General features: G+C 39.7%; 1 protein-coding gene across 1 annotated transcript in view; it reads right to left on the bottom strand.

Moving 5' to 3' along the window:
* The window catches only part of KIF6 (kinesin family member 6), a 4,303,753-nt gene that overhangs the window by 3,566,624 nt on the left and 720,145 nt on the right, over window positions 1-16,984 (bottom strand). Inside the window, exon 6 of the mRNA XM_044084863.1 lies at window positions 13,654-13,783. Within this exon, the coding sequence (XP_043940798.1) occupies window positions 13,654-13,783 (130 nt within the window). The remainder of the gene's footprint in view (window positions 1-13,653; window positions 13,784-16,984) is intronic.

Raw genomic sequence — 16,984 nt, 5'->3', positions numbered from 1 at the left:
GCATACTTCTCAAATCACAATTAACATTTATTTGCTAAAGGAAAACTCTTCATTACATTCAAAGTGTTGTCTTATTTTTATAGCACATATGCTTACACAGGAATCTTATTACATTAGGCCAAGGATGTTAACCCAGACATTCACCTACGTAAAAACAAGAGAAAACATCTCAACTCTACGTACATTACAATCAGTGCACTTTTACTTCAGATCCCAAGATTACAGCATATTAACTTGAACATGCTTTTGTCCAGACTTTCTTCTCTTTCTACACTGAAATGCCTACATTTCTTAAAACTAAAGCAGAAAAAAGTACTTGTTTATTTTAGTATCTTTATCACACACAACAGTCACTTGCTTTACCATATAACGTGATTTATATCATGAAATGTTTTATACAAATACTGTTACGAATAAAAAATATTTTACTCACAGTTATTCAATTTTTTCCTTCTAGTGTCCTTCCAAACATTAACGGCACAAAGGGTATTTGCTTTTCAGCCCCCCCTTCTTGTAAAGCCATATTTCACAAATGTGACTGACACTTTATAGTCTTACATTTATTCACTAGTTTTGGTGTTGCTGGTCTTCTTCCTGTTCATCTCCATCTCCCAAAACCAGACTCCAATTCAGGTCCAAGGTACACTCAATTCACTTCTGTCTCTCAAGTATCTTATTTCAGAACATTGGAAAAGGTTTCAATGGCAAAGTCTCTCTATGAACTTTATTGTTAGAAGAATGAAAAGCAGAATCTCCTAATGTTTGATGGCTCACTTTTGTAGGAGACTTAAACATTTCCTCCTTAGCCTGCTCACCATCAAAAAATGTATTTGATCCTCCAGGAAAAAATATTCTGAAGACAAATGGATACAGTAGCTTCAATCGTACACCTGCCTCTCTACACTCTCTGATCGCGAAGACAAAATAGCTTCTCTTGTGCCTGGGTACACAGTGAATGATCATTTTCCAAAATCACTCTACCAGTTTTTATACTTTGTTCCTTTACCACAGTTTTGTCAGGATCAACTCTTTCTGCTGGTATGATTGTATCTTTACTAATACAGTTCTTGGCTGTTTTCACATGGCCAGGTTTGGAGCATATATTGAATGTGTCCTTTCAATTAACAAATCTTGCTGTGGAATATCAGACTAATAGGTTCACAGGTAGGTATTAGGCTATTGGCCCTAGGGCTTATGTAAGCCTAGCCAAACGATACCCTGGCTTTTGCCAACCAAGAAAATTATTTTCCTGTGCCCCTGTCAAGCAGAGCCACAGAAGTGATCCCCGGGGTGAATTTCCTATCTCCCATCCAATCATCAAGATTTTTCTTGAAGAGTGCTAATGAGGAGCTTTCTTTGATATAGATGGGTAGTTTGTTCTAGAGTATGGCAAGTATCTGAGCCAGGAATCTATCCCTCCAGCATGTTCTGTTTATTGTGGTGACAAGGATTAGGTCCCTAGAGCATGTAGCTTGGAGGGATTGGGATTTCTTTACGTGGAGCATGTCCAACAGGTTTGGGTTTGACATAGCTTTGTATGTTAGACAGAGATCGCCTCTGAGAAGGCAATATGCGACAGAGTAAAGCTGGAGTTTTTTGAGATGGTCTGTGTACGGCATCTGTTTAAGGCCGGTAATCCTCTTTGTAAGGTATTTCTGTGGCCTTTCCAGTTGTTGTAGATGTCTTGTGAGGTACATACCAAAAGGGGCGCTGTACTCTATAATGGGTCTAATGAGTGATGAGTAGAGGGGAACAATGACCTCTTTTTTTCTGGATGAGAAACCTTTTGTGATGAGGTGTGCCACGTAGAAGGATTTCCTGACTACTGTGGCGATGTGATTATCAAAGGAGAGACTACTGTCCACCTGTGTCCCAAGGTCTCATCACACTTTCGGTGTTAAGTAGACTACCGCCTATGTGGTAGTTCATGGGTACAGAGTTTTTACCAAAAGGGATGACAATGCACTTTTTGGCATTGAGCTTGAGGCCATGGCTTTGACACCAGGCATCTGTCTCAGTGAGGCCTTTTTGTAGGATGTCCACATCGTTACAAGTTTTGATTATGGCTCCTAGTTTGCAGTCATCTGCGAACTTTGTTAGCCAAAGACCTTCTATGCTAGCATGTACTTCAGAGAAGTAGATACCAAACAGGAGAGGACCTAGACTGAACCCTATGGTACTCCACTCGTCACTGGTCTGAAGTTAGATTTAGAGTCTGCTACTTTCACAGTGTGGGTTCTGTCAGTGAGACAGTTGGCAACCCATCTTGTGACATAGGGATTTATACCTAGTTTAGTGAGTTTGTCTATAATTCCAGAGTGGGGGATGGTGTTGAAAGTCTTGGCAAGATCTAGATAGGCTGTGTGATTGCTGATTTGAGCTTTCATAAAATTAATACAGTGTGTTTCTTCCAGTTTCTCTGGTACAGCAGAAAATCTCAGGTTTTATCTGTGTGCTGTCTTCTATACCATTTTTTTGAAACAGCTCGTCCTAAGAAGTCGCATACTCAGCCAAATGTTTCTTCATTTTAACCTCTGATTTTTGCAGTTTTATCACTTCATCTCAACAGCTGCTTAAAGCTTCTTCCAATTTTGAATAGTCTTTTGTCATCTGAGTTGATAAACTCCTTCATTCATTCATTTATTTTAATCAGCTCTGAGTACATTTCATTTATTTTTTCCTATAAATTACTGAAAGCCATTTCTTATACTAAAGCTGAGGCTTTAACTGCTTTTTTTTGCTGAACAGCTGCAGGATTCTTCCCAATCACTGTTGTGTCTTTACCTTCTCTAGCTGATTTCCTTTCAGCTTTTCTAATCATCTTCTTTGCTGACATCCAGGCAGTGTACTTATTAGCCATTAACTAATTTTTACTAAAGCTGGCAGAATTACTGGTCCCTGTTTTACAGGTTTTCTTTCACACATTAAGCTGTTGAAATTAAGCTGTTGATCAGTGTGCAACCATCTTGGAAGTGGTGTTGTGGAATATTTTCAGATGGTTTCAAGTCTTTTCAGGATATAAAATGAATGATGATTAAACAAAGGCTACTGCCGTAAATTATGTACCCACACGACCTGGTTCGGCAATTCCCATATTTATAGGGACATAAGATGAAGAATTTATGGGTATGTATAAAAATACTTCTTTTATGATAGCTAAGGATATGTGGGAAGAGACTAAACAAAAGATAATACAAAAATTGAAAAACTGGAAGATATTGTTTATAGACATGGACGGTAAGATGCAGGTAGTGAAAATGTTTTGTCTCTGTTTTTATATATCAATCAGGCACACTTATCAACCAGAGGAAAAGTTGTAGAAAATAATTAAGAGTTAAAGGAATATAACTAGACAAGAAAGAGGGTGGGAGTTAAGTGGGAAAAGCTGATCTTCCCAAAAGAACCATGTGGTTTAGGATTACCTGACTTGAAGGGATAGTTTAGAACTACATGGTTGAGGCTCATATACATAACACAAGCAGAAATTTACAATTCAAAGTGGAAAAGGATGAAGATAAAGTCGGGGGGGGGGGTTCAAAAAATAAGGAGATAGTTGGATTTTGGATGCAGACCCTTAAGGTGAGTAATGATCGCCATATTGCATTCAGAAAGGTGGAATTTAATAGGGAAAACTGGCAAAGCAGAAAATGTATTTGGAGCAAATATCTTCAAATGGAAAGGTGTTAGAGTGGGGTGAGACCAAGCAGTCTGAACTGGGGGAGCAGACTGCATTCCCCATCAGGGATTGATATCAGAATATAAGCAAAGACAAAAGGATAGCGGAGTACTAAGTAAAAGACCTGCTCTAGAAGAGTTTTTAGTTGAATATAGGACAGAAATTGCTGTTAACAAACTAGTTCAAGTATTTTATCTGGGAGAGGAAAAGGACAAGCTTCAAGTGGGATAAATCCCTCCAAAAGAACAAGGTGGATTGGGATTACCCAATTTTAATGGAGATTTTAGAGCTATACTATTAAGGCTCCTATACATAGCATAAGCAAAAGAAGCTTTACCAGAAAGGCTCATCCAGACTTTGCTACACTTTGCTGTGAAGGAAAGGTTAGTTTGCTTTTATTTTTTGTATTACTGTATTGCCTTTCTATATTTTGAATACTGTAGTTTGTTTTCTTTACCTTGTGTTTTGCTTGCATTCTGTTTTAACAGCATACTAAAACTTCAAAAGAGACCACAGCTCTCTCTGTTCTGAGTCAGGCAGAATTTTTTCCTGCCCTCCCACCCATTTAAGTTGTCTTGTTAAATACCACTGTCTTTCTAGTTGCCCGCCTCTTATGTTAATCTGACCATATATCTCATTTCTCTCTACTTTCACTGGCTTATGTGAGTAATCACAAAATCATTATTTTTGAAATCCCACCCCTTCAATTATTTAAATTTATTGGCTATCCTACAGTATTTCATAGTACCAAAATACAAAAGTGACCACCCCTTTCAATCCATCTTGCTGTTTTAAAAATAGTAACTCTCCACTAAACCTTAACTTTTTAAACAGGTAAAACTCAAGTTACCTACTTTCACATCTAACTTCTCTAGTGCACACTGCAGAGTGCATTCTTTTCAATCTTACCTTTAAGCATCCCTGTGACTAGCACTTTCTCGAATACCTGCTGGAAAGCACTAGGAAGCCTTAAACTCATACAAACACTGAACTCTCCTTGTTAACAAGGAGAAATTAATAGTAGGCACTAAACAGCCTATAATTGCAAAGTACCTTGCTAAGGAAACAGCTCCTATACTTTAAAAAGAAAAAAAAAAAAAGCCCCAAACCAGGCATGTCCAAGGGTCATCTTCCGGTGATTTCTCCTGTCCACCTGGTGAATCTGAGCATACTGGGGCAATGCAGCAATTGCCTCATGTACACAGACAACCCTCTCCTCCTACCACCCAGCACTACAACCTCTGAGAGATGCACTTACATAGCCAAAATGGAAGCAAAGCTCTCTCCACCCAAGATTGTGCTAAACAGTCAAGAGGAGAAGGTTAACACCCACACTAAACCTCAAGCAACACATAGCCCTTCTAAACCCGCACCAACACCCACATATAGCAACACTAAATCCACATATGCAGAGGCCCTTAACTGTAACCTGCCCAAGCAACAAAGACCTCTGAAGCTGAAACGCAAACAAACACCAATCACAACCAATGTGTCACATAGTTCACAACACCAGTGTGCCACCTAGCAACAGCGTCTATGGCAAGACAATGTACCTAACACTTTAGTCATAGGTGACTCTATAGTCCGGCACACTGATGTCCCTCTCACCAGGTTGAATAAGGAGAAAATTACAGTCAGCTGCTTGTCAGGTGCCAGGATCCGCCACATAACACATGCACTCAAGTCACTCCACAACAAGTACAAATATGACTCTGTTATTGTCCATGTTGGAGTGAATGACTTGAGACGTACCTCCCTGGACTACATGAAAAGAGACATGGAAGAGCTCTCGGATCATGTGGCCCAGGCAGGTATGACCCTAGCCCTGAGTAGCATCCTGCCTTCGCCCAGAATGATACCACAATATAAGGCTAAAATGATTGACTTCAACAATTGGCTAAGCTTATAGTGTCATTCAAAGGGGATCCAGTATCTGTCTGCCTGGGACGACATGACTGACAGACCACGATGCTTTGCCAGAGATGGTCTGCACCTGTCGCCCCTGGTATTCAGGTTACTGGCGAAGGCTCTTGCCACCCCTATAGTGCCTTTTTTAGGTAAACTTCAAAGGACAAAACCACCACCGTAACAGGTACAAGCATGCAAAATCTGAAGGTAATGCTACTCAATGCTAGAAGTCTAAACCTCAAAATGCACTCTCTCGAGGCACTCCTAAAAATAGAGAACATCGATATCTGTGCAGTAACTGAGACCTGGTTCAAGGCTCCGGAGAGCACCCCTGCAACACCAGGCTACAACCCTTACCACACTTTTCGGCCACCAAACCAGGACCGAAACACTAAAGGTGGAGGAGTGTCAATATTCACCAAGGATATTCACACCACCAGGCTAGTTGGCCAACACAATGTGTCTGAAATTCTCCAGGTGCAACTAACACTAGGTAAGACTGCAATCCAAATTGTAGCTTGCTACAGATCCCCCACCATACCCCAAGATTCTCACTACACCTTTCTAAACATACTGGAAAATATTAAGATAGAACCAAACACCCTAATACTCAGTGATTTTAACTACCCTGCCATTAACTGGGAAAACTACTCATGTCCCAACACCTTTGCGCAACGGTTCTTGGAATTCATAAATTCCAATGCCCTGGATCAACTAATCCATAGTCCCACCAGGGGCTCCAATATCCTAGACCTGATCATTACCAACATGGGAAATCAATGCTCCATACCTATGGTCACCCCCTCATTAGTCAGGTCTGACCATAAGCTAATCACCCTTAACATCCACATCCCACCCCCACCCCCCCAGTAAAGAAACCAACATAAAAAAACTTCTCCAAAGCCAACTTCATGCTACTCAAGTCAGAAGTGACAAACGTCATGACACCCATGCAGACGGGAACTGAAAGTTCAACTGCTGAATCCTACACTAAGGCACTGTACGAGCACATCCACTCATGCATGAATCGTGCCATCCCAAATAGAACCAAAATGCTCTCATCCAAAAAAAGGAAGCCAATCTGGTGGTCCCCTGCCATAAACAAACTTTACAAAAGGAAGAAACTTTTGCAGAAAAGAGGAAAATCCCAGGATGCAAAAAACTCCCTTACTAGCCTCAGTAAGAAATGGAGATGCCTCATAAAATCCTCCAAAGCTAGTTACGAAAATAAAATTGCCAAAGATTCCAAAGACAACCACAAAGCATTCTATAACTATGTCAAGAATCTAAATGGCAATGCTCAGATCTGCTCTGAGCTAAAACAGAATGGCATTATATATACTGATCCGAAGGATATTACCAATATCCTGGCAGATCGATTCAGTGCCAACTTCACCCCCCTCTCACCCCCTAAATGGCCCATCTCAATACCGGAAGATTGCCAAATTCCAGTAATAATGGCCACACAGGTACAAAACGCACTCTCTAAAGCCAAGAATACAGCATCCATGGGACCAGATGACATCCCGGGCTGTGTACCACATGAACTACAATATGAACTGGCACCTCACCTAAGTGTCATGTTTAATCATAGCCTCACCTCAGGCTTCATGCCCACTGAGTGGCGCAGAGCTACAGTTATCCCAATCCACAATGGGGGATCCACCTTGGATCCTGGAAACTACCGTCCCATCAGTCTGACAAGCCTTATCTGCAAGGCCATGGAGCGTATTATCATGGAACTTATAAACAAAGACATTGGCAACCTTCAAACACTGGACCCCACCCAGTTTGGGTTTGTGAAGGGCCGATCTTGTCTCCTGAACCTAACTGACTTCTTTGAATCAGTCTCCAGAGCCATGGACAAGGGTAAGGTGGTCCACACAGCCTATCTAGACCTTGCCAAGGCCTTTGACACCATCCCCACTCTGGAATCATAGATAAACTTACTAAGTTGGGCATTAATCCCTATGTCACCCAATGGGTTGCTAAATGGCTTACTGATAGAACCCACACTGTAAAAGTAGCCGACTCCAAATCCAGCTCCAGACAAGTGACAAGTGGAGTACCTCAGGGTTCAGTCCTGGGGCGCTCTTGTTTGGCATCTACTTCTCTGAAGTACAGGTCAACACTAAGGGACTCTGGCTAACAAAGTTTGCAGATGACTGCAAACTGGGAGCCATTATTGAATCCCCAAATGATGTGGATACTCTACAAAAGGGCCTTACAGAAACAGATGCTTGGTGCCAGAGCCATGGGCTCAAGCTCAATGCCAAGAAATGTATTGTTATCCCCTTTGGGAAAAACATGTATCCATGAATTACCATATAGGTGGCAGTACACTAAACACAGAAAGTGTGATAAGAGACTTAGGGACACAGGTGGACAGTGGTCTCACCTTCGATAACCACATCGCCACAACAGTCAGGAAATCCTTCTATGCGGCACACCTCATCACGAAGGGCTTTTCATCCAGAAAAAAGGAGGTCATTGTCCTACTGTACTCATCCCTCATTAGACCCATTATAGAATACAATGCCCCATTTAGTATGTACCTCTCAAGACATCTGCAACAACTGGAAAGGCCTCAGAAATACCTCACTAAAAGAATCACAGGCCTAAAGCAGATGCCCTACGCTGACCGCCTTAAAAAATCCAGCTATACTCTGTCGCATATCATCTACTCAGTGGCGATCTCTGCTTAACATACAAGGCCATGTCAAACCCAGAGCTGTTGGACATGCTACACTTAAAGAAATCCCAATCCTTCAGAGCTACACGCTCCAGGGATCTAAACCTTGTCATCACAATAAACAAAACATGCTGGAGGGATAGGTTCCTGACCCAGAGACTCCCCAGACTCTGGAATAGATTGCCCATACATGTAAAGTAGAGTGCCTCTTTGGACCTCTTCAAGAGGAACCTTGACGATTGGATGGGAGAAAGGAAATTCACCCCAGGGATCACGTCAGTCGCCCTGCTAGACAGGGGTCCAGGAAAGTAAATAATGTGGGAAGAAATAGCCAGGGAATTGTTATGGCTAGGCTTGTATAGGCCCTAGGGCTGATAGCCTAGTACCAACCTATGAACCTATGAGGGTAAAACAGTGCATACTGCCTAGCTTGACCTGGCTAAGGCATTTAATACAATACTCCACACTCAGGCATTGTTAATAAACATACAGAATTAGATATAAACCCCTACATAACACACTGGATCACCAGCTGCTTTACAGATAGGACACAGGAAGTTAGGATTAGTGAGACTACCTCTTCAAAGAGGCCGGTCACCAGTGGAGTCTCTCAAGGCTCTATGCTGGGCCCACTCCTCTTTGACATCTATTTCTCAGAAGTCAAGGTCAATGTCAAAAGTCTCTGGCTGACAAAGTCTGCAGATGACTCCAAACTGGGAGCGGTCACAGAATCCCACTAAGACATTAACATCTTACAAGAGGGTCTAACACAGACAAATAGCTGGTGTCAAAGCCATTGCTTAAAACTCAAGTGAATGACAAGAAATGCATTACAGGGCCTTTTGGGAAGTCAACCACCCCAGGAGCTACATCATCTATAAAGACCCCTAAAAACTTGACCCTAGTCAGGGATCTGGGAACACTTGTGGACAGTAACCTGGCCTTCAATTAACACCTATCCAAGGTAGTAAGAAAATCCTTCTATGCTGTTGTTCAACTTATAAGCAAGTGCATGCTGTCTAGGTCCAGTGAAGTCACTGCACCACTATACTCAGCCCTCAGTAGAACTATCACGGAGTAAAATGCCCCCTTCATTATGTACCTAACCAGACACATGCAGCAACTGGAATGTCCGCAAAGGTTCCTTACAAAAAGAATACAGGACATAAACACAATGTCCTATGTGGATCACCTCAAAGCCTTATATCTATACTAGGTCTCTTAAAGACTACTGAGAGGTGATTTATGCCTGGCATACAAGGCATCCCTGATACCTCTCTGATGAACCTTTTGCACATCTGCAAAACAAACAGCATCAGATTAGATCTAAAGACCTAAATTTTGCTTGCAACATAAATAAGACATGCTGGAGAGACATATATGTATCTCTGTGAATTCTCTTTCTCTAGAACAGGCTACCCATCCATGTGAAAAAGTAATTCCCTAACTCTATTTAAGTGTAACTTACAGCACTGGATGGGAAATCGAAAATTCTGATTGAAAGAGACAGTAAGTAAATCATGTCATAACCAACAATCACCCTCTATATAAACCACTAACACATATAACTTGTGGGACACATTTGGGTTGAATGGCTAGGCGTTTAAAGGCTGTAGTGGTCATTAACCTAATATGCACCTGTGAATCTAAGCTAGTTGGACTAACCTGGTCAACAAAGGATAAATAAATAAATGCTGAAAGTTTTTAAATAATTTTTTACAAAAGGCAAAACTCAAGGCCACTCCTGCTCTAAAACAACTCCACGGTTGTTGTACATACAGATATGGTGAATTCCCCCTTTTACAGCATTCCTCTGGAGTTGGGACTTGTGTACTGATTTGGCTAAGAAAGGTCCCTTTTCAGACCATTACTATACTGTCTTTTAGAAGCCTAAATGAAGGCTGCTAATAATATAGAAATGAAACCCCATGCATTCAGAAATGCCTGCAATGCGTAACAATCAACAAAGCTGCAAAATATACACAGGATGATAAATCCTGCTTGTGAAGCCATTTAACTGCTTCTTCAAGTGGTAAAGTTACCAAACAACAATATTCTAACTGTGTGTAACTGGAAGATAAATATGTGGCAGATAATATCACACAGTTTACTACTTCAGCTGTAAGATAGCAATTTCCTTCTCTTTATGTTTGTAAATATTAGTGCAAGCGGTTACCAAATCATAGGTCAGTGTGCTTCATGCAGAGGTCGTAAGCAACCCGTTCATATTTCAAACAGCCTATTCAATAACAAGCTTTTATCCAGAAATGCTTCAAAGAATACATCTGGAAAACAAATTAACATATGGAATGCACAAGATGAGAAAAAAATAATGAAAACAGGATCTGTCTAACAAATTTTCTCCAAGATGTGTATTATACTGGACTGTAAATGGAAAAGAACTGCACAAGAAAGGAAACTACCAGTACAAATATATATGTATGCATACCTGAATGGTCATAATATTGAGGTATGTTTTGTCAAGACAGGTGAGTGCGATTTGGAGGAGTGATACTTTTTATGTGTGTGTTTGAGTGTTATTTACAGTTGAGGATACGCGAGGGGTAAATTTTGCATGTTTGTGTGTGAATGTGTGTACTTCAGGGTTTGGGTTGCGGTTAGGTAAGGGGATAGATTTGTGTGTGTGTGTGTGTGTGTGTGTGTGTGTGTGTGTGTGTGTGTGCGCATCTTGTGTACTGGCAGTGTTACAGTGAGTGATTTTTAAGGCAAGGTGTAAGATTAGGGTTGGGGGAAGGTGCAGGGTTAGGGTTAGCACTACCTTAATAATGGGTGCTAACCCTAAACCTGCCCAATCCCACAATCCTAACCCTACACCTTACCTTAAAAGCACACTTCTCGTAACACTGCCACTATTTAGACAAATGTCAAGCTAGTGTTATGATGGGTTTTAATGTGAAAATCAGGAGAGGAAGTAATTTTCCTTTCTCGATCTTTTGTAGGTTCAGCAATTAGATTGTTTGATTTTATGTAGTTTCAAACTTCTTAATGCCAGTATACTACATTCAGCATTAAATATGTTCGACCTTTCATCAGGGAATCATCAGGGAACTATATATATATATATATATATATATATATATATATATCTACACACACGTGTGTGTGTCTATGTATGTATGTATGTACACATACAATGTGACACAGTACTCAAAGATTTGCCTTTGGTGTAAGTGACTTACTCTGGTGTAAGGCATATATACAAAGCTTACACCAGAGTAAGTCATTTACACCAACAGCAAGTCTTTCAGAATGAAGCCCATTGTGTGGGCAAGTTCCAAGCTGCTTTCTTTTTTTAAAACAAGAAACATCTTTATTAAATTATCGTGTATAACACAGGCAATCTTACATTTATATAAATCAACATAAACCATACCGACACAATCTCAGTTGCAAATATTACACATTACAAACCATGCCGACACAACTGTAGCTGCAATATATCCAGTCATTGTCAGTAAACCACTACATAGCTCATTCAATTCCTGCCTTCTTTTAAACCTCATTCCTCCTCTGCATGTATTGAGTCCAATTTCTTTCCTATTTAATTTGCTCCTACCCTTTTCTAAAGATTTCAATTCCAGTTGTTTTATGTCTGTTACTATCTTTGCTAATTCTAGTAAAGTTGGTTTAGACTTTGATTTCCATTTTCTAGTAAATGCTTTTTAGCAGCCATTATAATTAGACTCAGCAAAGCCTTACCATGTTCTAGGCAATTCCAATTCTATATCATAACTCAAAAAAAAATATTTTCTTAGTTACACCAATTTACTCACACAGCATCTCCGACAGACCAGTCTGCAGGGAATCAAGACTGCCAACTCATTACATTCCCGTAAAATATGTTCCCAGTTACCTCTTTCTTCCCCCAACACACCTCCAACATCTGCTGCCTACCCGAGGAAAAATTCTTTGGAGTCGACTTGGGGTATAAAAATACCTATGTAAACACTTCCAAGCAAAGACTGTAAATCTTCTAGACTTTGTTGTATATTTGGAAAACATACATATATTCCCCCCATTGTTTCTTTGTTAACTGCTTATCCATTCTCTCTTCCCAATCCTTTCTAACCTAATCTGATTGACTCATAGTTATCATGCAATATTTTATACGCTCTACTAATTATTCCTTTCTTAATGGCAACTTCTGTTCTAGATTCTACTGAAAACTCTACCAGTGCTGGTCTTTCATTTAGGATTACCCTATTTATTTATTTTTGCCTATACTCTGACTTCAATCCTTGATAGGGAAAGCAATCTCCAAGCTGCAGTCCAAATAAGTTCTTGGTGTCTTCCCATTCTATTACCTTTCCCTGTCTAGTTATTTACTCCCAATACCTTGGTTCTTTGCCAGCTTTCTCCAATAAATTCCAGCCCCCTGTTTCCTATCATCTGTATCCCTAATTGCAGTCAACTCTATCAGCAGAATCTCCTTTCAACATTCCATTGTTGGCTTAGTTCTTAGAATACTTTCTGCTACTTTAAGAATATAACATTCTGTATGATTACTGTCGTTCTCCTTATAGGACTGCACCCAAAATCCCAATCTCTCCTTATTTCTTTATCTTCTCCGCTGTTTCATCATCTCTTTCCGCTTTGAATTATAGTTTTCTGCTTGTGCTATGTATGGGAGCCTTAACTCTGTTGTCCTGAAATACCCCTTCAAATCGAGTTATCCCAATCCTTCCTGTTCTATTGGAAGAATAAGCTTATCCCACTTGACTCTTGCCGTCTTTCCCTCCCACATAAGATCCTCTTTATTAATTGCTAGCCGCAATTTCTCCTACGGTTGATAAAAATATGCCCGACCTGTGTATAAGACTAAGGGGACTAAAAACATTTTAAATGCTTGATTGTACTATCGAAATGTATACAAAAAGCTTCCATTTTCTCAGTTTTTGTATTATCTTTTGTTTAGTCTCTTCCCACATATTCGTAGCTGCCACACTGGAATAATTTTATTCCGTACTCCTAAATACTTCATTTTATCATGTCCCCTTAAGTATGGATGTTGATGAACCAGTTCCAGTTCGTATGTGGGGACATAATTCATGTCTGTGGCTAGATGATCATAACTCTGAACTCTTACAAAATATATTCTCACCGAAAACCTTTAAAAAATGAACTCAGAGATTTTATATTACTTAAATCAAGTAGATCTTTCCAAGTTTGATCATATATCTACTATACTAACTCTCCTGAAGTATTACTGCATGCATCACTTTTTAAAACACTGCATTCTGAACAAAGCTACAAAAATCAACTGTTCTAATTCTAGATGCTATTTTGTTCAACATAAATTCTAAATACAAAAACAAAAAAAAAAACACAGTAGCAATGTAGCATTTATTGCTCTGACCTCTGCAATCATTCGATTTGTGTCCCCCAGGAAAAGTAAGTTCAGGGCCTCCTCTTCATTGGTTGCCTGCTGAAGACTCAGGTGCTTAAGGTGAATACTTTGGTCAGGATCTTCCATGATTGACACTTTGCTGAAAAAAAGAGTGGTTTTATCATTGGGTAACTGAATTATGAAAGCATACAGTAGATTAGAATTTGCTTTAATGACTGAAGTCAGAAAAAAATGAAGCATCATGCCTAGTACACTTTGTTTATATGTACTTACAAAGCTACTGATCTGTGAGTATCTTAGGAAGCCTAGCCTTAGATTCTTATGGTATCTTCTAGCCCTTATATTTTGCATATGAATTAGATATGTTGGGATATCTGTAAACACAGAGATCAACTTGAATAACAAAACAGACACGTCCTGCACGAGTTTAAACATGATCAGTCCAGCAAATATCATATTTTTGGAACGGAAAGTACAGTCTCAGTTACATGGGAAAAAAATACAGGCTGACATAGGTGGTGCAAATAAAATGCGTCTTGTTCTAAGCTGAGGAGCTATTTGCAACAGACTACTCTATGATGCACAACACAATGCTGACTCACACTAGCACCAACAGTTTAGTAAACAGGTAAATACAGAATGTGTGTATGCATGTTTTATCTTTGAACCAAAGCAGTCTACAGTAAATTCAGGTCACCAAGGGATGACACCACTTATAACAATAATATTATTCGGAACATGACAAATGATTCTTGCAAAAAAATAAGTAAAAAGTATATGCAGAATTAAACCACTTGAACTGTTGGGCTGCCAAAACCATTGAACTCTAACACCTCATAACAAGCAAATAAATATTAAATTCCACAAAATAAAAACAGTAATCAAGTCTTTTGTGTGATTGGGAGGAAGGGGACACCCCCTGGCTTAATTACTGCTGCTCTGAGGTCAGAGGAACCTGGGGTGACAATAATATTCTCTTTTTTCAAGGCAATGACCTCAGAGTAGTAATAATTAAGTAATGACAACATGGGGATATAGCCCCATGCCTGGAAGTGTATAAAATGTATATCTTTACAGTTTATACAATTTATTCTAAGTAGCATGTCTTCACTGATTAAGATTAGGAGATGACGTATGAAAGCTGTTAGCTGACTTTTATATTTGTCACTGTAGATACAAAACACACTACACAGTAAGACTCATTGAAATTGTTGCACTAAATGTTAAATCTGTGTTGATAATAAAAATTGTCACAGTTCAGCTCATGTAGTTAGTATGCTGTGATCAGCATGACATGATTTGATGGCCTATAACTGGCTAAAATGCATGTTACAGCATCATTAGCATTAACAGTCAAATGGCCAGTGAACTCTCTTATGCAACCAATCAGTAACCAGCTACTGAATAAATTCATCATTTAAAAGGTACTTTAAATAGTAACAAAAAGTAAACTACATAGCTACTAGGGGACAAAGGCAAGTGCCAATTAGGCAACTAAGAGGAGAGTGTAAACTGATTACTTGATAAAGAAGGCTTACGGATATATTCAGAGTAGAAGACAATGGTCAGTATTAATTACCTATTTCTAAAATACATAGAGCAGCACTGCACAGATAACTGTGTTGATACACTAAAAGCATTACAATCTCTGAACAGTCTGCTCTGTCTACTATCAGTACACGAGTTATTGGCATTTGTTATCAACTTTCTCAATCCTTTCTAAAGAATATTCAATTACATAATAAAGTTTAACCTATGCATAAATGCAAAAAAGGCATTGTTGCACACAGATCACAATGATGGGTTCATAGGTAAGCACTAGGCAATCGGTCTGCAGGCCATTACAAGCCTAGCCAAAAGAAAACTGTTGAAACCTTCCCTCTAGCCTCAAGGAAAAGAAGACAAGCTAGACCAGGAAAGAATGTGACACTGCCCATCCAATTATATAGGTTTACTTGAAGGTGGCAAGGGTGCTATTCAGCTTGACATGTAGTAGAAGTTTGTTTCAGATGTGAGGGATATGTTGGAATTTGAATCTATTACATCTTGTCTTATTTATCTACTGATGAGGGTTTAGTTCCATTACCTGAGTGTTTGATGTACCATTAGTTCTGTGAGGAAATAGCAGATAAAATAGGATTGAATCTTTCATGGCAAAAAAGGTTGGAAATAGATTTCCATGAAGGAGTCTGTAAGAGACTGAGTATAGAGAAAGGGGCTGCCAGGATTACAGCTCTCTGTATTGCTTTATCTCAACAATTCTTTGATTCTAGCATGATCAGTCTCTCCCATGGCTCCCCTGATGACTAATAAATTGACTGTGTAGTCCAATATTATGTGCACAGATCAAGTTCAAGTTTATTTAACTACTTATGACCTAACCATCAACACAATAAAATCATAATGATGCTAAATAAGACATATAAAACAATTAAAATAGGCATACAATGTGCTGGTCCACACAAAAAACTGAATGTTTCAAGGAAGAATAAATGCTCACTACTCTGGCAAAAATATATGGGATTAAGGTTAGCTCCTCAATACTACAAGCTTTAGTAAAGCATGAGTAGAATGAAAAAAGTACAGTTGTGTACACTTACCATAAATGTAGATGTTCGAGTGTCTTCACTGTTGCAGTCATCACTGTAGGGTTCTTCCTGCTGGCAGGCAGCCCTCGGTTGGCCAGAATCCCAAAGTCTGGGTCCGGCGTCGACTGTTCAGTCATGCTCCCTGACATCAGAGCGCTAGGAGTACAAAGCTGCCAGCCGACGCCATGTTCTCCAGCTTTTCTTGCTCCAGATGTCAGGTGCCCAAAAATGAAAGCTAATAGTAAAACAAAAAAGAAACATACAACAAACCCCATACCCTGAAGCAAATACACCTCAGAAGAAGGGTGAAGTAGGAAACTACACTAATGAAAATATAAGAGGGGTCAGGAGGGAGGGTAACCCAGACTGCAACAGTGAAGACACTCGAACATCTACATTTATGGTAAGTGTACACAACTGTACTATGTTCATCGTGTTTCACTATTGCAGTCATCACTGTAGGGTTGAATCCCAAAGCTGAGATAAAGGGTGGTGGTTATAGAGTAGAAGGGGCGGCTAGAAGGCCCTGCAAGACTGCAGAAGCAAAGCCTGCCTTAGACTTAGAGTAAAGAGGGAGATTGTAGTGCTTAGAGAAAGTATGCACTGAACTCCAAGTTGCAGCTTCCAAAATATCTTTGGTAGGTACTCCCCTGAGAAAGGCAGCTGAAGTAGCAGCAGCTCTGGTGAGTGAGTCCTAATTTTTCCTGGGATTTGCTTTCCATGATGAGAGTAACAAAATCTGATTCCAAGAG

The sequence above is a fragment of the Protopterus annectens genome, chromosome 1.part1, assembly GCF_019279795.1.
Source record: "Protopterus annectens isolate FY-2018-M chromosome 1.part1, PAN1.0, whole genome shotgun sequence".
NCBI lineage: Eukaryota > Metazoa > Chordata > Ceratodontiformes > Protopteridae > Protopterus > Protopterus annectens.
This window is presented reverse-complemented; position numbering and strand designations above follow the sequence as displayed.